This window comes from Ciconia boyciana, chromosome 9 (assembly GCF_034638445.1).
Source record: "Ciconia boyciana chromosome 9, ASM3463844v1, whole genome shotgun sequence".
Taxonomy (NCBI): domain Eukaryota; kingdom Metazoa; phylum Chordata; class Aves; order Ciconiiformes; family Ciconiidae; genus Ciconia; species Ciconia boyciana.
The window spans coordinates 18,331,833-18,353,156 of record NC_132942.1 but is presented as its reverse complement, the minus strand read 5'-3'; the positions used below and the strand labels follow the sequence as shown (position 1 = coordinate 18,353,156).

The window sequence follows — 21,324 nt, the reverse complement described above, 5'->3', positions numbered from 1 at the left end:
CATAAGCTGCTTTGATCTGCAGAGGAAGCAAGTCCACTCTGCAGAAAGGATGCAACTTCATAGTTCTCTATTGTCATCCTGTCCCCTAGTGACAGTTAGTCATTTCCTTACAGCTTGCTGTGTAGCAAAATTGACACCTGACTAACACCAATCTCAAAATTCATAGCAGAAAGACAGCCTTCTCTCTAGTGAAGACAAACTCAGACTGCTGAGAACCTGTCAAGCTTTCACAAACTGGCTTTCAAGGAATTGTAACATTCATTCGAATCCGTTTCCTCTGTACCAGATGAGCCATATCAAGAAAAACTACCTGCCTGCCAGTAAATCTTTCAGTTAAATTTCATTATCAAACTCACTAGCTGTGACTGGAAGAGGTAACTGGAAGCATTATCTATTATGTTTAAAAATGCAGTTTGAGGATGCTATGTGTAATATAAATTATGTTCCACATTTAATGAATGACCTGAAACAACTTTTCAGAAAAGTATGAGAAACACAGAACCTTCTACGACCTTTACCTCTTTATATTGCTTGAGAGGTCCCAGAAAGAGTATCTCCTAGATTAGAGTAGCATGCTTGAAGAGGCTTACCCTCTCCACGCTACTGGAAAGTGGCACAAAGAAGTCACTGACGGTAGTGAGACCCTAGAGGAAGGAATATGGAGCAAACGTTGTTCTGCATTGACACACTGGCAGCAGGCCGTGGAAGCATCATGCAGCTCTGCTGAAACAGAGTTCCCATGTAGATGATTTGGGCAAGCTCAGATTTCTGATTTACTTGTTCACTTGGCTCTGATCTATGCCTAGTCAACAATCTGTTTATATATGTGAACTTTAGCTTTGACTGGAACTTCACCTTGCATTGCCTCTAGGTAGTTTAGACAAATTAACTTTCTCCTGTGCCGGCTGGTTTCTCTAAAACCAATGCTATCTCACTGGAGTTTTGTGTGCTATAACATTACAATGCCCTAAGGCAGGATTAGGCCATTTGTTTACATATAAACATGTGGCACACTCCACCTGTACAAGTGTGTGTTTTTGCATAGCTAGCAGATAACAGGGCTGTAAATTTTATGGCTAAATATTATAAACATAGATCTATGATTTTTTTCCCCCAAGAATTGTGTTTTGGGCCTGATTCTTATCTCACTTTTACCAATTTTTGGTGGATATAGCAGGAACCTGTGACTTACACATGCATGAAATTAGGGTAAAATTCTGGTTTGCTTTTCAATAGCACTGATATTACTTGTGGGTTTTTTTTAACATAATATAAACAATTTAAAAAAATATTAGGTCATTTTTCAGAAAGATACAAATGTAAATGATTAAAATAATATATTTATTTCCATAATTTTCTATTCAATGCCTTATTATATACACATACTGTATAATGAAATGACATTTTTCTAACAGTGCTATGAGTATGACTATTTCCATTTTTCTCTATTCTGTACGTTACTGGGTTGTGTCTTTTTTCCTGAAAACATCTCTATCTAAATGGCTGTTAACACAGATGTTTTTCCTCATTGTTTTTCCTTCTGCAGAATCAGAATTCATCACCACAGAGAGCTGCTATTGCTGCATGGATCCTTCTCCACATTGTCTCAAACTGCCAAACTGCTCAAACAGGTAATTTCAGTACTGTCACATCACACTTGAAATAGAATATCTAAAATATGTGATTATGTTTTCTTATTCATAGCATTAACATTTTGTACCATTTACATTATTTCTTAAGTTCTCAAAAGTCTTGGGGGAAAAATCTGAACTATTTTTTGGTAGAAAAAAACACATCTATTTTAACATAAAATTTGTTGATTTAGTTGCTCAAAAAATACCAGTGAAAACTTGAATTTGAATGTCTTTGTGGGTTCCCTACAGGAAAAAAAAGCATATGCAGACAAATGGGAAAGGCAAGTTTATGAGACATATTTGCATTTGATTTCAACCTTGAGTTGCACTAGGATCAGAATCATCAGAGTTTTCTGTCTTTCCTGAGTGGCTTTCAAATTTTGTTTCAAGTTCAGCTGCAAAAGCTAAGAGCAGTATTGCACTTGCAGTGGTGTGAAAGGGTTTGCTCTTCTGTTTGTATCTCTGGACACTATGAAACCCCTTTTCGTACATGTTTCCTTTTCATTAACAGTACCTATGCGGGTGGGATATCATGTGCTTCTTTGCATACTACTATGCGTAGAAGGTCAGAGGCTTTAAGACATACAATAATTTCAATTCACATATGTCTTCTGAAGAATCCATTTCAAGAAAGGAAACAAAAAGTAAAATTGAACACAAGAAATATTAACTTCATAATGGTTTTAGGTTGTTCAGTCAATATTAAACTGATAAAAATGATCTAAACAGAAATTATTTCAGAACACAACTTTACAGATTCATAAAGAGATTTTCATGATTAAAATAATGCATAACTAAAAGAGTGTTTATTTTTGCATGCTTCACTGTAATTTTCTACATTCTAAGACATTAATATGCATGATCATATCTTTTTGTGCTTGGATTCTTAGGTTTCATGTGCCATTTATGTTCGTAGTGGTATAAAAGGTTATTTTATTTGAATGTACAATGTCTTCACTTGCTGTTACTTAAGTGATCTTCTATTACAGAAGTGCTACAAATTGCATGGTAACAGAGTTAATGCAGTCATGAACTATACGCCATAGACACTGGGAAATTGCAAATGCAGTTATGTTTATATCACCAACTCAGCCAGTGGAAAGCCTCTTTATAAATGTGCATCATCAACACCTGAGGAATGTCTGAAAAGGGTTCAGCTATTCCATAGCTCTTCTGCTTTTATCTTACAACTTTTATGTGAAACATGTTGAATTAAGGACTATATGTCTTGCAAAGTGCACCTGTTATACCATGGCAGGTGTAGGGTGCACCTGTTTACCAGCACAAATCAGAAGTAACTGCAGAATGATCAGTGCTGTTTAAATTCTGGTCCATTATAAGAATGTTTTCTAACTAAATAATGACAGATACAGAAGGTTAAAAAGAAGACAGCTCCTGCTGAATCTAAAAATCTGTATAATTAGGTTAAAATATATATACATATTTTGTAATTAAAAGTCTGATGTAATTCTTTAAAGAGCCATCAAAGTTCAGTTAAGTAGGTCTGCTCACTGGAAATGCATGTTAACTCCTTTCTGCAGAAAAGGTAAGGAGGGATTATTGTTTCTTTAGGGGGCTGCACCAAGGAGATAATTACATGCTGTAAGATATAATCACACAGAAACAATAAGGAGACTAGGGCCAAGCGGGATGATGATGTTTCTACTAGTACTGTTGATTGCAGTATAGGGAACTGCATTGTGTTACAATTTTTAACCAAGCATATAACCCAGGTATGCTATGTCCTTCTTGTCCTCTCTGTAACTGTTAGCTGTCATGGTAACAACATTGTTGTACAGACTAAAGGGGAAGGGATTTTAAAGACTCTTAAATGGGAGAAATAAATAGGCAGGCCTTGGGAGATATGTTTTGGGATAATGGGGCATGGCAATTTGTAAATTTCTTCAAGATTTCTAGCACAGCCTTGATAATTGGAAAAGTCATTGAGAATTGTTCTTAGTTTTAGATTGTTCGTCTGCAAAGCATTTAGATACTGGGTTCATAATAAAGTTAAAAGGCTTAAACGAATGAATGAATTTTGAATTTTTCAGAAGAATGGTATTGCATAAGTGAACATATACCCACTATTAAGCAGAATCCGTAGCATTAGTGAACTATTGAAATTGAGATAATCCTTCAGAGGAGTGTTAGTCAAATCACAGCATGTCTTTGCCTTTCCCAGAAGGAACACTTACTGTTCAGAATGACTGCTAGCATTACATGGCAAATTTGGAGATCTCAGCTGTAAATTTCTTTCAGTTTCATTTCTGTTCAATATATATGTTGAGTCAAATAATGAGTGAAGCAGAAACAGTACTCTAATATTAGCAGATCATTCTCTTGCGATCCTGCTACTCACAGTGATGCCATATAAACCCTGATGTACCACACATATAAACCACACTATTATGTACTGCTAATAGAAAGTTAATCTGACCCAGAACTATGCTGTTTCTAATTCTGAGAAATTCAGAACAAAATCTTGCTCCTCTAAGTTCTTTATTATATCTAGTTGAACGCTACTATGAATGCAATGGTTCCTACGCCTCAGCCTGATGACTGGAAAACCTTAATCTTCTGCTGTTCATGACCTTGAATCCTTCTAGACAGTAAGCAGCAGAAAAATGATGGATTTCCCTGTACTTTCTCAAGCTGTTCTATTGAACAGACAAGCGAAGCCCAATCTGGGCCTTTAAAAAGATGTCCATAGCATAAGAAAAAACCCTGTTAATTCTCACATTAAATTTCAAACTTCATTCATGGAGGCTGTGCCAACTTACTGCCTCACCCTCAGATAGGTCCATTCATTTCAAGCCTCAGTTTCAAATCAACAAAATGCAAATAAATGCATAATTTCCAGGAAGCTGATATTTTACAGGGAGGCCTAATGAAGACAATTTTATAAAGCATTTTCCTTCCTTTGGAAGCAAAACATACACTGGACACAAAGGAAAATATCAGACTGTATTTAATACATACAAAATTATTATCTGTCACATATTAGAAGTGTTCAAATGTAAGTGTAAAGCAGACAAAGCACCAAGTTTGTAAAGCCAATCCACATAATTATGTAATTGCTGTCGCAATTCAGTTGTTCTCACTGCAGTTTTACTAGGCAAATGGACTTTTGTGGATTCCTTTACCTTAACTGAGCTGTGCTACCAAGTTCAGGCCCTCTCTTGCTTCAGTCCCCTTCAATACAAGCCAGGCAGGTTCCTCTAGAGAAAGAAATACAGATAATTTTGTAAGATACTAATGAAAAGCTTGTGTATCTGGGTAAAAGGCTGGACTGTTGGGCTTTGTTAAATGGACTTTGTTTTTTCAAAGTATGGATAAAACTGATTCAGTCTTCCCCTCAGTTACTGGCATTTGTTTACTCATTGGTTCAAATTGATTCCATAAGCTTTTAAACTTGGGCAAGACAGGTAAGATGCATAAAGCATCTCCTTCTTCTGGTCAGGATCAGGATGTTGTGATCAGGATGGCCAAGTTGGTGTTTTCAATTTCTAATGAATTGAATTCTAATTGAATAAATGAATCTAATGAAAGATTTCATAGGAATAGTTGTTCTGCCTAGCAGCTAGCTACCTGCATGGACCAGGAAAGCTTACTGAACTATCAACGTAGAGCTCTGTTTGGGCATTGTTGTGAGCATGGTGAATGGTTGTAATGGTTTCATGACACCTCCTGCCTACTGTCTCCTAACAAGAAAGTACAGGCTGACAATAGATTTTGAAAGTGAACAGTGTCTTTTTTAGTGTTTCAAAATGAAATAGACTCTAAAAACTGGAACGTCTGGCAGATTTTTCAGAGGTTCACTCTCTACAGTATCAGACAAATTACTCCTATGCCTTAAGTGTGGACGAATTTGGAAGAAGTAGTCCAAAAATGCTGTGGGCAAAAACTGTTTGTTTTTCAGGTGTATTTTCTTTTTAGGGAGTAATTTAAAGGAGGATTTTTTTCCTTTTCAACTGTGGAAGTAAACGAACCATGTTATTGACTGAAGAGGGAGACTTCAATTAGGTGCTGTAGTTACTACAGTGAATCTCTATCTGGGAGCACATCTGAGTGCCATTTGAACGGGAATCCATAGTATTATTGCAGCAGGAGCAGACATACTCCAGCTAGATTTAGTCTACAACAAATATCAATTAGTGAAATACTACAGGTTCCCAGGCTCTAGAACTCTGCAGAAACTCTAGGCAACAGAAGCGGATGTCAATGTATTTTACTGTGTGGAGTGCAAGCAGATACATTCACTTTAGTTCACAAGTCTACCTTAAATTTGTAATGCAGCTTCAGCTACACTGAGAGATAATAACCAGCAACTGGCAAAAGCCTGCTTCCAGGAGTAACTTCTGGCCCTTTTCACCAACTCTGATGCAGTTTCATAAGCAACCTTTAAAACTGGGCTGTTCCATTATTTGTATTTAATTACACATGTATTTAATTTTCATTTTTAATTTGTACATGGCTTATTTTCTCTATTCTAGCACTGTAATTATCCCATTGTCTTAAAAATAACTGCCAACTCCAAGGTGCTGATGACTCCTTTTCAACCCAAGTGTGCATCTACATTACATGATTAAAGCTTGCAAAAAACCCAGAGGACAGAGTGAACCTAGAGTATAAGCTGTTCTGATATCAGGTATGAACCCTGATTCAGTGTAAATCGTTCTCCTTTGTTCATCAGCTTTGGGAAAAAGTAGTGAGCAAGGTAGACCATGTTGAAAGTTATATAATGCAGCCCACCTCCCTCCCCCAACAAACACCTATTTTTAAAATACTTGAGAATTTGAAACAGCTTAAAATTTTCATATATTCTTTCTTGGAATATATGATGAAAATGTACCATAGAGCAGTTTAGCTAAATACAGAATTTGCCTGGAATTATGTGAGACCATGGATGAAACTTTGTGACTTGGTGGCAATGTTAGTTTAGGGAGTTCCTGAGTTATTTCCCAGCCCTTGCCTATTCAGTCTCACCCTTCCTCCACAAAGTACTGCTCCTGTCCTTAAATCCTCCCGCTTATTATAGGAATATGAGAAGCAGTGAATGGAGACAGGGTAATACCACTCTTTTTTTTTTTTGTTTTGGGTTGGGCTTTTTTCCTTACCAGGAAAACACTGAGTTCAACAAGCACAATTTGGAGACAGTATGCTGGGGTTTAAATTTCATTTCCATAGAACTTTGGGAGTACTTAAAGCTTAGCACTTGCTTAACTGCTTTACCTGATATAATTCAAATCCAGTCGGTACATATTTGCAGAATTCTTTGCACACAGTACACAGACCTGTGTGTTTTGTGCATATAGCTGTCCACCAAAATCTAATATCAAACTTTTTTATAAATTTTAGGTGAAAAATGTCCTTTCCAAATACAATCTGCAAACCCAAACTAGTTAGCAGATGAATAATCTCAATAAATATATTGTAAAAATGTAGTAATACAGTGGACAACTTTACTGTTGGATCACGTAGATAAGAATAATGGCACCCCAACCGCCCAAGGAACTCTAAAAGTCATACAGAAACCACTGTAACATTAATGTTCCCAAATCACAGGAGGTAGTTATATACTTCTGCTGTCACTTGTGTCTAAAACAAAAACTTGGAAAATTCTCAAGTTGCAGACTTTTTGTTTGCTCATTGGTGCTCTGAATTCACACTGCAGGGTTTAGGTTAGCCCTTTCTCTATCATGTTTGTTGATGTTATTCCCCCTCTAAGCAGTTATTTGGGATAACAGGCCATTCCAGCCATCACCTGTCCCACATGGCAGCAAGGAAATAACAGCAGTATTAAAGGATTAATCTGACCACAACTGATGGCTTCTGTTTCACTCGTGTTCCAGAATTTTCTTGTTTCTATCACTGCATTTCTAACTTTGCTTTTGTTTAAGTAGACCTGGCCTATGCTATTCATAGCCTGCTTGACTGCTTCGTTTTCATATTATTAGTTGTCATCAACAGGTTTTTCCACAGCTATGAACTTATTTTTCCCCTTCTGTGCAGAATTAGGAATGTTAAATACACTTCAACAGAGGGGAAAAAAAAAGTCCTGACTGACAGTAGTCTGAGGACTTTCAACATTTAAGGGCTACCTTACTAACTTGTTGGGGGATAAAAGGCATATTTTGCCTTTGCATATTTATTTGCATAAATACTAACATCCAAAATTGCATAAATTCACAATATTTGCTTTAAATAACATTCTATATGAAAATGAGAAATAACATATTGCAAGCACACCTGCAGGTGACTCACATTGTCCTATCCTTGCTTGTGGGGAGAAGATTACAGGTTGTCATGCTCTTTGGCTGCATCCAATTTATACCAAAGTACTTTAAAAATACTGAAGGATACACATGGTGTACCAGGAAAACAATGACTGTTCTGCATGCTTGCTTATCACATATCTACTTAAGATTCATGGAGACAGGATTAGATAAATCCAGATTTGAAGAGCATCTTGCTCCATAATGGGCCAGAGTTAGCTCATATTTGCCACTTCCAAGCAGAACAGGAGATGATGTTGTGGTCCTGGAAAAATGTTCAGGTTTTGTAAGCTTTGCATTTTTCCTTAGAACAAATCTGGGATCAATAAAACTTAATGCTTAGACCAAGTAAGAAGTGGGCATCACCTCTTTACTAATGAGGTTGCATGTGAGATGACATATAAGTTAAAACAGTCTCAGTTTATAACATCTTTTAAAGCTGTAACTCTGTACGCTGTCTACCAGGGTACTATGAGTGTAGGTGGCGCTCTGTGCAAAGTGAGATACTTTTTCAGACAAATAATTAAATAGGCATGCTAGTCCTATCAAAGAACCTGGGATTTTAGAACACACAAGACTAACCCTGTGGCAACCCAGTAAGTTTTCTATAGGTGACAAGAAAAGTATCAGATAAATTTTGCTCTGAAGTTTTCCTATTATAGAGAGGCAGAGAGATTAAATATTTGATGGAAAATAGTACGGGTCATGTAGCACCCCAGGAATTGGTAGTTTCCAATATTTGCATTTGCATGCAGGACACATGTTTGTTCACCATCTTTTACAAGTGTCATTCAGTCCACATAAAGAGACATATTTCTCATTTAGCACACATGTTTGTATTGTTAACCTGGTAGAATTGCATAGGAATTAACCCAATAAAGTTAAATGAAGAATAATGCTCATTTTATTGCTCATTAAAGTAGGTCTACCCAATTTAACTCAAAGTAAGATCTGTGATAAGGCCAGCTTGTTAGTATTAATTTTAACTCATCCTGTAGAATTTTGTAGTTATATGATTTTCTATTAAATTATGTAATATCATCTGAACTACAAAAAAGACCCTAAAAACCTCACCTTTGTGGAAATGTTACCTATTTCACTACAGGAGGGAAATAATCATGCAAGTTCAGGGGTTAAAGAAGTTTGAGTATCCCAAAGACATCCCCAATCTGGCCAAGGAACACTTGTTTCCAGTGCCAAAATAAAAAGGCAGGTCCAGGGGAATTCCTCAGACCTGAGCTAAAAAGGGCTATTCACAGTTGTGGCAGGCCTAGGGTAGGGAAGCATCTCAGAATACCCTCATTTGCAGCTGAAGCCACACTGTCCCCTACAGAAGCCTACAAAACAACAGAGAGACTGAGTAAATATCAAACCCTGCATCCTTTCTCCTTCCATGCAAGAATTGTGCTAAACTTTTTTCTTAAATAAGAGTAAGAGAGATTAGCTATCTGCCCACTTGTGATACAGTGAAATGCAGGTATGTCTTATGGGCATGATGGTTTAAGTCGAGGTAGATGATGGCATTATCAGCATTAAATAACCAGGTTTCCAGCTGACAAGGAAAAAAAATATATTGTTCCACCTTCTTTGAACTTCTTGCATTCTTAGCATTCTTTCCATAAATCATTTAATAGCTGCTCTATTCATAGGAAAATGTATTGCTGAAGCTAAAAGGTGTTTGTTTTTTTCCTTCCACTCTCATTGGAGGGAAATATAATAAATTAATCCTGATTTGCATGCAAGTTTGCATACACAAAACTCTTGTCATGAACTAGCAAACAATAGGCTGCTCATGTCAGAACACATTGTTCAAACAACAGCGTAAAAAATAGCTACTGAGCTGTAAGGCATATCAGTATTACCCTACTGCTCTGTGTTACTGGTACTTTGTCACAACAAATCTACACCTCTACAAAGGCAACAAAAAGCAATAAAATCAGCAGCTTTGTACCTCTCATTGTGCTGCAGTCCAAATAGCCTCTATTGCTTTGTGGGACATCCTGAGAAGAGGAAATTTTGGGTCCTAGATGAGCCTGTATGCAGAATGTATAAAAAGCTTTCCCTGACGACACAAATGTTACCCCTCTCTTTCAATGTGCTGTCTGGAAGCGTACGTCAGTTCATTTATTGGGCAATGTATAATTAGCTACTATCTGTGTAATGTTGCCATGAAACTTTTGGCATATAATGTTGAGCAGATTGCTTCGGCAACTGGTGCCATTGCAGGAGTAAAAGCATGTTACTAGTCCAGCTGGACATGCTGATATCATAGGTCACCTACACAATTTCAAACATGGGGAAAAACTTTCCTGATGTGGCAGGTAGTTACATCAGAGCTTCTGACAGCTCTTCATGGAAAGTATCAGCATGCCAAGGTTTAGCTTTGTTTACCTCTTGGAACTACACATGCAGAGGTTGATGCTAACACCTGCTTATTGCCTGCTTACCTTACTTATCTTCTGGAATCTGCCAGAGAAACAGAAGCAAGGGGAGCTAATTACTGTGACTCATTACTAGTAACTAGGAGGCAGCAGGAGAGATTTTTGGCTGGAAAGGATTGAATGAGAGCAGTAACAGTTCGGGGCAGTTACCTAACCAAAGCATGCCTAATATTTGAAGAATATTGTTCACAGTCTTTGTCACATAGTGAAAGCATATTTAAAATAATTAAAAATACATTAAGTGCAGAAAGCTTCTGTCATCCTAGGGTTAGGGTGCTCCCTTCAGATTGCCTCTGAAACATTTAGCAGAAATGAAGGACCACTTCCAACATTAAGAAACTGTGCAGCAGGCAGACTTCACTATTTGTTTTGGCAACCATTTCCATTTAAAATGCACTCAGCTTACACTATATAAGCTATTTGTTTTCCCATGAGCAAAATGCATGTATACAGAATTTCCTAGCCTCCTGGTTCTATGATTGTATGAACTGAAGTAGCTGATTTTGCACTGCCTCCTGTACTTTCCCTTGTGACTTTTGACTCTGGCTGTTGTGTGAATGTGCTGCCCTACTAACTGCAGGTCTGATCTGTTTCAGCCTACTATGGCAATCCTACATGTCCACTATAATATTTAAATCATTCACATTCCCCACTTCATCTGTAGTTGCACCTGCTGTGAAATGGACATTTAACAGGTGAAAGCAATGCCATATGACATTTTAAGGACATGAAGTTAATAAGCATGGCTCCTAAACTTAAATCTGGAAACCCATCCAGAGAGCTAGAATACTGTTAGGTAAGTTAAGATACAGCAAGGACGGTATAGGCAATTCAATTATATGGATCACAAACTTTTAACTGGGACCAAAATGATTAGTAGCTCAGTTATATGGTATTCTATTAGTTTTGGATTGCATCACTACCTGCTCACATGCATCTTTTTTACTCAGAGAAGAATATATACCTATAATACCTCCTTTTCCATGGTTGTCAAAGAGATGGGATTCCATGGGATTACAAGTAACATGGGTACATCTGTTCTAGCAGAAAGGTTATAACTGTGCAGCATAGAAAGCACTCATTTCCTAAGCACAACCTAAGAGCCTATGTGGTAGCAACAGCTTTGTTGCTTTGAATTAAGAGAGGTAGGTTAGCAACTGTCATCCATCCTATGCTAAACTTGAGACTAAAAATGAACAGTAAGAGATTGAGAACAATTAGAGGGACAGATGGGAGACAGATACAAATACTTTCAGAAAAAAATCTAAGGATCATGGCTTGAACCAAAAAGATCCTGGTCTAATTTAGCATGTCCTCAACAATTTTTTTTTGTTCTTGGCATGTTTATGTTTACTCATATGCTTATCCTAAAAATTGACTCAGGCTTATGCTATTCAGCTGTTCTGTTGATTATTCCAGTGATGATAATACGTTAAAAAAATTTGGTTTATTAAATTAAAAAAGGAATAAAAGATCAGATCAACTCTGGCTTGATTTTTGTGCTACTAATTTAAATCAAAGCAGTTAGATGGCCTGCTTGATTCGTGGCCATGCTAAGGATATCAGATTCCTAACATCAACTGGAGACATAAAATTGTAAACTAAAAAGCTGGTGGCTGTAAAATTGCTGGAACAAGAACAGAAAAAGGAAGAGCAAAAGAAGTTGAAAATAAGATCTTATTAATGTTAAACAGGATTATGAATATGCTCTGCCATGCACATGCACACCCTACAAGTGCTTTAGACACCTGTAAATCAGCTCTCCATTCATTTAGTTTCTGCTACTACAAATAGAAAATTAAGTATCTGAGTTCCATGTACCATTTCCAATACTAGATTTTGGTAAGGACTTAGCAGGCAACAGGTTCAATTTTTGCTCATCTGATGGTCATTTCTGACAAAAGACAGTGTTTATCTCTCTGAGCAGAGAAAAATTTCAGTGAGTGGGGAAGCATTTTAGAGGGGTATATACAAATAACATTGTAAAAGAAAAATCAGGAAAAACAATCCATTAGTTAATCACTGCGTTAGCCCCCAATCCAGCAAACTACTGTGTACTTGCAGAGGCCTTCTGAAGCCAAAGGGTGTTAGAGGGGTTCTGATGCCCACATGTTGGTAGTGTGCTTTGCAGGGTGAGATGCATCAGTCAGTCAGTGTTGACTTAAAGAGGCAAGGAGCTGAGTCCTCCAGTTTCAGTTTAAATAGAGAGGATATGAGGTTCTTGGTACTTTGCAAGACTACTCCACAAGAGATTTTATCAGGAATCTTTGTCAAAGGAACAATTAATAGTTTTTTACCAATTAACTTAAATAGGAAATGAGTAACATGCCGGTTAGAAATTAGGATTAGCTACTTCTAGAGTTGGCTTGAATTGCCACCTTGCTTCTTAAAGAGCAATGGATATCATATGCTGCACAAGACTAAAACAATAGTATGCTGCAAAAAGATTTGGAGAGGAATGCTTTCAGGTTTTAAAAAGAATTAAAACCAAGCTGAGGTAAAGCATAATTTGTACTGCAATTTATCCAACACAAGACACACAAAAATTAGTTTTAGAGAAGTATTCTGCAAATTAATTTGCACAGGATATCAGCAGGCAGTATATTGTGCAAGTCCACTCAGGAAGGGTTATTTGGGTAGATGAAAGTCCTTACCACCTTACAACTAGATCTGCAACATAAATAAGAAAAACATAAGTGTCTTTCTGTCCAGGTACCGACAGCCCTGCAGGTTCCTAGCACATGACAAGTACCAACTGAGATGTGCTTAACAGCAAGTCCTCCAGGACTACAGCAATACAGATTCTTGCAGTTGTCAGCACTTAAAGCAGGGAAAGCTAGAGGTTATGAGAAGTGTACAGCAGGCTCTTGGTTCATACTTTACAGATCTTGAGGTGCGGGTACTTCGGCAAAAAATCACATAGGTCTGGGTCAGCTGTTTCTAAGATCCATTGGAAACAGTTGTAACAATTGCTGTAAAGTGCCATAAACTGGCAGTTATGACTTGGCAAACCTACTGGGAAGAAGTTCAATATTTTCCTCACCTGGGAATGTTTTCACATGAAGCAACAAAGAAACTATTGACACTACTAAACAGTGAAGAATTTCATAATGCATCCCATCATGAGAGAAAGGTTAGTGCATTGTAATTCAGAATGTATCTGGCAAAGTCCCCATTGCTATTTGCTGGAGAAGTAAATACTGGCAGGACTGGAATGTGATTTTCCTTTACAGATACCTGCACCACACCTCTTGGTGTTGTCTTTAAACAAGGAGTAACATTTAAGCTCTCATCAGTTTATCATCTGGAAGGTCAGGCATTCCAGAATCCTACAATTAAATACAAATCTTTAAGTCTTGTGGTCTAGCTTTACTGTTCTCCCACTTTGTAAGAACATTACAGTCTTAGATGTTTGCTTTATAAGGCAGGTATGAATGAAACCTAAGTATTTGCAGACTCTTTTTACGATATTTTACACAGTGTCCTGCAGTTCCTGTTTCTAATATTTTTTCATTCATGATCAAAGAACTAAGAAGGTCATGCTACATTTGGAAAACTATGTAAACAATAACCAGGCATTTATATCATTAATTGTTTACAGAGCATTGAAAGAGTGTTCATCACTGTTTCAAGAGGCTGCAGCATTTTAGGGTTTTTTTTTTTTCTGGTGTGTGATTTAGAAGTCTCCCATTGCTTACAGAAAGAAACCATGGTTTGCAATGCTACACCAAATTTTTCCTCTTTCTTACAAAATGGTTTCACAGGGCAGTGTATGCTGATGTGCCACTGATGAAATGGTGAAGGTTCTGTCCCCCCCCTGCAGTCTGTCACAAAGCATGATGTGTCTGCACACTGAAGTCTCTCATCATGATCACCCCAAAATTGATTCAGCACAAACTATTTAGGTTAACGTTAGCAAGTCTTAGTAGCATTTTTCTTGAGCCTGGTTCACTCTGACTGAATCAAAGTAAGAAATTATTACTTAAGCATTTGTGCAGGTAGAGTTATCAGGATCCAAAAGGCACTAATCACCTACAGGAAGGGGTGATGAGTGGCAGAAAGTTCACATGCAGCCAGAACAGTGAGGCAGCAGCTTCAAAGAGAATATTAAACTGTGCATTCATAATCTATAGAAACCTTTACCATTAATAAAGTAAATACCAGCACAGAATGATCTTTGACTACTTTGCCTAAGCCAGTAAAAAGCTCCACAACAAGCTTGATCCTTAAAATAAATATGAAGCACAGAGTAAATTGCCATGCATATTAATTACATTTCCTGCATATTGACTGTAACAAGAGATTTAGCAGATCGTACTACTAACAGGTCTCTATTGCATCCTCATCATCAGTGCAAACTTTGGACCTAATGTTGCTCCTGTGTACCCTTCTCCTAAGCAGCCTGCAACTAGCTGATCAACCAACTGGCTTGGATTTGGCAGATGAGCGAGTCTCACATTTATGTTACCTTGTGTCTTCATTTTCCTTAAATCTAGTGGGTTCTTTTGTTTGGTTGTGGTTTTTTGTAAACAAAGATTGTTGATTACAAAACATTTTGTTCACAGTGTAACAGCTGTAGCAAAATTTCTTGAGTTTAGATGGGGCTCTACCTGGACTGCTGGGGCACAAAGGACCCTGAAAGCTCCATGTTCTCAGCTAAAGCAGCACCTTGTATTGCAGGACTCCAGGGTTTGCAACTGATCCCATGAGTAGGTGGAACAACCTTGAGGCTGTGGTACAAGGGATCTCTGGCTGCCCAAATCTCTGCTGTGAAACCTCAAATTGCTAGCATGGTTTGGGTTTCAACACCCTCCCTGGTACCAGAGCCAGGGCTGAAGAGTCACAGGCTCCACTGCTGCAGACCCAGGACACAGAACCAGGAAACTGTGGAATGAGAAGCCAGGGAAGGTGTTTCTGATGAGGTCAATGACAGTGAAGCTGCCCCAGGGATTCAGCAGCAGTATACCTCAGACATACGTAGCAACTCATTACTCATTTATCATTAGTCAAGACACCCTGCCTGCCAGTGAAGGCTTCTAGTATTTGCAGTTTTATTATGGCAGAAGGAAAGCAAGTAGTAACCTATTCTGAGCACTTTAGGGGTGGATGTGTTTGTGGTAAGGCAGGAGCAGCCTTTAAGAGTTAATTTGACATTTAATCCAGGAACAAATAATTGCAGAGTCATGGAACACAGTGTCCACAGTGGTATGTGAAGATAGCTGCATCTCAACAAAAAACACACTCTAGGAAAGAAATAAGCAATCAATAATCTTTACAGACAAAAGTACTCAGAGTTCTTGTAGTCCAAATTCTCTTTTCAAGCTGCATCAATCAGTAAATATGTTTGTAAACCAGACTATAGGTCTGTAAAGATCACCAGTGATTTAAATATATTTTAGTTACAGGTCCTAGTTTAACGGCTTCTTTAAAACAACAAAAAAAAGCCAAAAAAACACCCCTAAGAAGCCCCTACACCTTTTCCCTCCAAAAGTTGTATGTTTACCATACTGGTAAAATACACGAATAGGAGCATTACCTTTGACAGAGCAGTGCTACAGCTCATATAAGAACAGTAGTTAAGTTTCCCTGCAGGTGCTAGACTGATGTGCAGTAGCTCCAGGAATGTATCAATATGGCTGGTTATCAAAGCCAATTCTCTCTGAAAAACCACAAAAATACAGATGAAGAAGAGTGCTGCTAATTTGTTTTGTTACAAAGTAGTTTTGTTTTGAGGAGAAATAGGATTATGTCCCATGCAATCATCTTTCCACTCCTCCTTGAACAGAAGCTTCATCAGCTGAGCTGATGTGTCAAGTCAGCTGAATGGTCGCAGGGGAGCTAATTAATCTCTGTGGTCAGGGAACCCACTGGAAAACATACCTTTGGCTGTGAAGAACTGGCATGTTGGCAGCACTTCCTCATTATGCGTAAGCTGAAAGTGGTATTTGGTTGACAGTCCCTGGGAAGCAATGAGGCAAACTCTTGTCCTTTTGCATATCTATATGGATTTCCTTTTATTATTTGGGACTGGGAACTAGGAGAGTCAAACAAAATGCTGGGTGACAAAGGAGTTGCTTTTTACTATCTGCTGTTGTTTAGCAACATCATTCTTCTTAGCATAATTTGCACATTATTTTTCCCCACACTTATGCTCTGTAAGTAAGTCCATAAAAGAACATTTTTCATTTCAGCGCTAAAGAAATCAATTTCCTCTCAGTTTTGTGAACTATATACTCCACAGGAACTATATTTCTTGGCAATTTGTTGCATGTCTGCTGAATCCAAGACATATCAGGACTGAGTGAATGCATTTCTCAGTTGTCACATGAGCAAGTCTCTGTATAACAAATGCTGCAAGCTGCTAAGTTGCACGGCATGCTGTAGCCCACCTACTGGGCTGAGATTCTTGGAAGGGCTGTAAAATTCTGCGGGCAGGAGTTACAGCTCTGGCCTCAGCATGTGCCTGACCCGAGAAACTTATACTCACAGCAGAAGGACACCACCAGAAGGTCATTTTATTTTTTTCTTAAGCAACAATGTTAGCAGTGTAGGTATGTTTCAACTTCCAAGTGAAAACTTATCATAGTGGGTATAAAACTATGAATAGTCAGGGCAGCCTTGATAGTGAAAAAGTTTAAAAATAAAAAATAAATAAAAAATAAGAATGCAGAAAATATTGCAGTCATATTGGCCAATTAGCATGTGAAAATATAGTCTGGTTTCTGAAATTTTAAATGATCAGCACTACTTAGCCCCAGCAGGGAAACTCTAAGGATGCTTTTTATTTAGTGGTAGTATTTTGCATAATAGAAGCCAATTGTATTCCTCGGGCATGCAAATTTTGATTGCCTAGACATATACTATCTCAGTCTCTGACCTTCTGTGACTATTATATTGCTCTTTCCTCAGGCAAATTGCTCAAGTCAAACTATTAAGGAGACTTTTAAAGACATAAGTAGTATAGTACACACACACAGGTACGCACTCTTCCACACAAATGCTTTATTAAAAATGCTTCTGGGGTGGCCCATAACAAAACTATACCCATGTAGAGTTAAAAAAAAAAACAAACCTAAGACAAAATGGTATCTATTAGAATGCATTAATATGTTTTCTATCATTCCAAAAGTCTGGTCAGTGCCCAGATGTGAACAGTTAAACTTGCTGCCTATCTATGTTGTAGGCTACCCAGTTTGAGATATTACTCTACATAAATGTAGAACTTGATTCAAGTCTTGTTTTGAAAAAACTTGATATATATTTTGAAATGGTGTTTGTGGCTACAGTAGAGTGTAGGAAAAATAAGCATTATTTCTAATATTTACACAAGGACAAACAGCACAGACTTTTACAAAATGAAAAAAAAAAAAAACCAGTACAGGGACTTTCTACAATATCTGCAATTGATGCTCTGAAAGATCCAGCCTTTGGAATTGAAACTCAGAGACGGTTAAACTTTCTACCTCCCTTTTCTTCTCCCCCCACCCCCTTCAATATTCAAATTCTTTACTCAGTAGAAATGACTCACGTAGAATGTTAAGATAGAACAAATGTATTTTCTTCTTAGAAAACATATGTATTAAATATATATACATTCAGGACAGATCCCGTTTTCCTTATGTGAATAGATTTGCATGTGTAAGGCAAAAAAAAAAAAGGCCCCTGTAATTATAATTGAAAACATTAAGATCCAACTGCACCAGCAGAAGACAATTCCATTATATTTTGTTATGCTTCCCTTCAGTTTCAGAATGACTGTTGTGTCCATGATGATGCCAGCTTGCTTCACAGCCATATTTCCCTTGGGGTTGAAAGGGGATCAAAATTTAGACAATGTATGCACTAGTATTAGAGAAAACCAAAGACAGCACTCACCATTCAAGTGTTGGTTGTTACTCACTAAACAGTAGTTTTTATTATAGATCCTTCAGTGTCTCATAATAACTTTAACCAAATAAGAACTTGCTAAGCATGTCTAGTACAGGCAACCTATATCAGTAAGAGAGGATATTTAGAGATATAACCACATTTCTATTAGCACTTTAAAAGCATAGCGATATTAGTACCATGCCAGAAAAAGCTTCATGCCTAAGACAAACAGTAACTTCTCAAGGATATCTGTAGAGGACCATGGTTGGCAGCAATACAAGCAGTGTCTCAAGAGAACTCTTCACTACTTTTGCTGTTATGATTCCTGATTTTTTATGTGGAGCTGCTGAATGTGGAGTGTTTGTGATTTGAATAAGTATAATGGGTAACAAGTTTGCGGATGTCAGAAGGTAGGATGAAGTGTGGGTCCCAGAGACAACAGGCTAACGCTAATAATCTGCCCACAGATCATTCCCTCTCATAAATAGCTATACTTTGGTGTCTTAGAATCCTTCATTTAAACCTCCGTTCCTTCCCTGGAATACAGAGTGTTATTTGTGCTGATACTGCTGTAAAAATGGGTGTTAAACTGGTTGAGCACAGAGTTGCTGTAGCCAAGGTGGCTAGAAGGCATAGAATTGGACCACTCTCCCACACCATGACTGGGGATATTAGAGAGTGGAGAGTAGGAATTAAAGCCTACCATATTCTGTCCCATTTTGTCAATGGGTTCAGAGTTGAGTCCCAAAGGCACTGAGCGGCTCACTGAGTTAGAGCCGTTAACATATGCAGTCATACTGGAGAGGAAGTTACTGAGGCATGGGCTACTGGAAGATGGAGGTGGAGATCCCTTCTCAGGTGAATTGTCAGTCCCAGGTGGTGAGTTTTCCAAGATATCCTGATGCTCTACAGCTTTGGGGCTGCTAGTCAGGGCACTATCCTCCGACTTCTCAGATGCAAGAGTAGCAGCACTAGCCCCAATGTCAGACTTCCTTTTCCTCTTCCTGCGAAAGTTTCCATTGTCAAACATCTTCTCACAGTTCGGGTCCAGAGTCCAGTAATTCCCTTTACCTGTCAAAGGGGGACAAAAGTACATTTTTAGTTTAAAAATATGCACACAGACAGCAAAGAGCAGTCTCCTAGAGCTTTGAAATGTTTCTCTCATTTCACAGAAACAGAACAATTGCATGAGCAAAAACCATACGTATTTTTTAATCACGCAAAAGCAGAAGTCTGTTGAATTCAGAAAAAAGTGTAAAGTTTTGGGCTGTATCCTTATCCCTGACTTCACACAGGTAAAAACTACAAGTGGAGCCACCGGGAGGGCTTTTTGTTTTGTTTTGTTTTCTTGGTGAGGGAAGGAAGTTTTCAGTATATAGCTGGTCCTCTGAATTTACAGCAGAGAGTAATCAAATCCCATACTGGGCTGCTCCTTCAGATTCAGTGGGGTAGGATAGGTTTCTAACGAGACAGAACCAGATTTTTGGCCCTCTGTGGCAGCATAATTGAATGGCTTTCAAATGTTCCCAATGGTTCCCAACAGCTATTGATAGAAAACAATAAATAAAGGAACAATCTGACAACGTATCAGCCAAGGGGTTGGAAACGGCAGAGGTGTGATTCCAAGCAAAACTCTATTTGAAACAAACAAAATAAAAGCAGCCTGCTCTCCTCTTGAGAATTATTGTTGACTCCCTAAAGCTACTGGATTTCTTTGACAAATCTGAGTTTGCCTTATCCCCTTTCCATTAATTCCCAGTTAAGTTTGACATAAGTCGCATGCATTACACCAAATGGGTTTTGAATGTGACTTGCTCAGTTAGACTGCTCCTGTGCTTGCTGAGGCTCATGCTCAGCACATTGATCAGTCCTCAGGAAGACCTAGGGCAGTAAAGAATCCCCTTCCCTGCAGAGATTTAATAGCAACACTGATTTAGACCTCAACTATGCATAGTTGCCTTGTAGTTCAGACCTATGAAAATAGAAGAGCTACTATGTGTATGACCTGTACCTAGGCTATTATGTCTCCCTACAATGTATTAGGCATTTTTAAATTAACCAAGTTTAATTAGAGGCGGGGGAAAAAGAGGGGGAGAGAGCTATACCTGGATCATCTTCGTCTCGGGGCACCTTCTTGAAGCAGTCATTGAGAGATAAGTTGTGCCGTATGGAGTTCTGCCAGCCAGCTTTGCTTTTGTTATAGAATGGGAAGTTGTCAGCCACATACTGGTAGATCTGACTGAGAGTCAGCCTCTTTTCAGGTGCTCCATGGATAGCCATGGCAATAAGTGCAGAGTAGGAGTAAGGTGGTCTAACCAACTTCATAAGCTCTTCTTGGGATGGGAGAGGAAGCCAGCCAAGGTCAGTTCCTCCCAAGCCGTGCACGTTAGGCAAGAGCTGCCTTTGCATCCCGTAAGACTGAGGAATGAAGGGACTGGCATTGGATCCTGGGAGATATGGTGGTGGGGTAATGGAAGGTCCATTTAGCCAGAGGTAAGGATTGGGAGTGGCGTTGTAATCCGTCATCTCAAAGGTGCTCGGTCGCTGTGGACTAGGAATGTTCTGTGGATGGAAAAAGTTCTCATAGTAGATACTCATCTCTGGAGGTTCTTGACCAATGTTTGGAAATTGTGGGCTGCAGCGTGGTGGAGAGTGCGTTTGTGGATCAAAGGAGCTCATGCTCTAATACAGGCAGCTGATAAGTTATGACACACCTGTGCTAGTGCTCCTTTCCTCAGACAGGTGCATCACCTGTGCCCTTCCCTACGTACTTATGCACCTGTAAACGTTTAAGCTTGTGCTGCAGGCTCCACCCCACAACCCTGAATGGCTGCAGATGAGGACGATATCCTTTTTGGAATGCTGGCAGTCCCAGCCAGTCACTGATGTCACATCAACCAAACCTGAAAGTTACAACTGTTTATCTTCTTAAATGAATGAAGGAATTTTCCACTAATGTGATGCACATTAAAGAAAGCCTAAGGTGCCTTGAAGTTAAAACCCCTCATCAGAGATCCTCCTCTTTCCACCTTTCACAATGAAGCTTTAGCATTCAGTATGTCTTTCTTTTTAAAGAAAAGCCATTTTGTGCTGCTGCTAGTAACA

General features: G+C 38.4%; 1 protein-coding gene across 2 annotated transcripts; it reads right to left on the bottom strand.

The window, feature by feature from the left end:
* Positions 1-18,736: 18,736 nt before the first annotated feature.
* Positions 18,737-20,898, bottom strand: FOXI1 (forkhead box I1). 2 transcript variants are annotated; one of them, XM_072873161.1, is made up of 2 exons: positions 20,325-20,898; positions 18,737-19,290 (listed from the first exon to the last, which is right to left on the bottom strand). In XM_072873161.1, the coding sequence occupies exons 1-2, from the start codon at positions 20,896-20,898 to the stop codon at positions 18,737-18,739; spliced, it is 1,128 nt and encodes a 375-aa protein (XP_072729262.1). The 2 variants fall into 2 exon arrangements, with proteins under 2 accessions (XP_072729262.1, XP_072729263.1); XM_072873162.1 differs by having other exon boundaries at positions 18,737-19,011; positions 20,328-20,898.
* Positions 20,899-21,324: the final 426 nt, after the last annotated feature.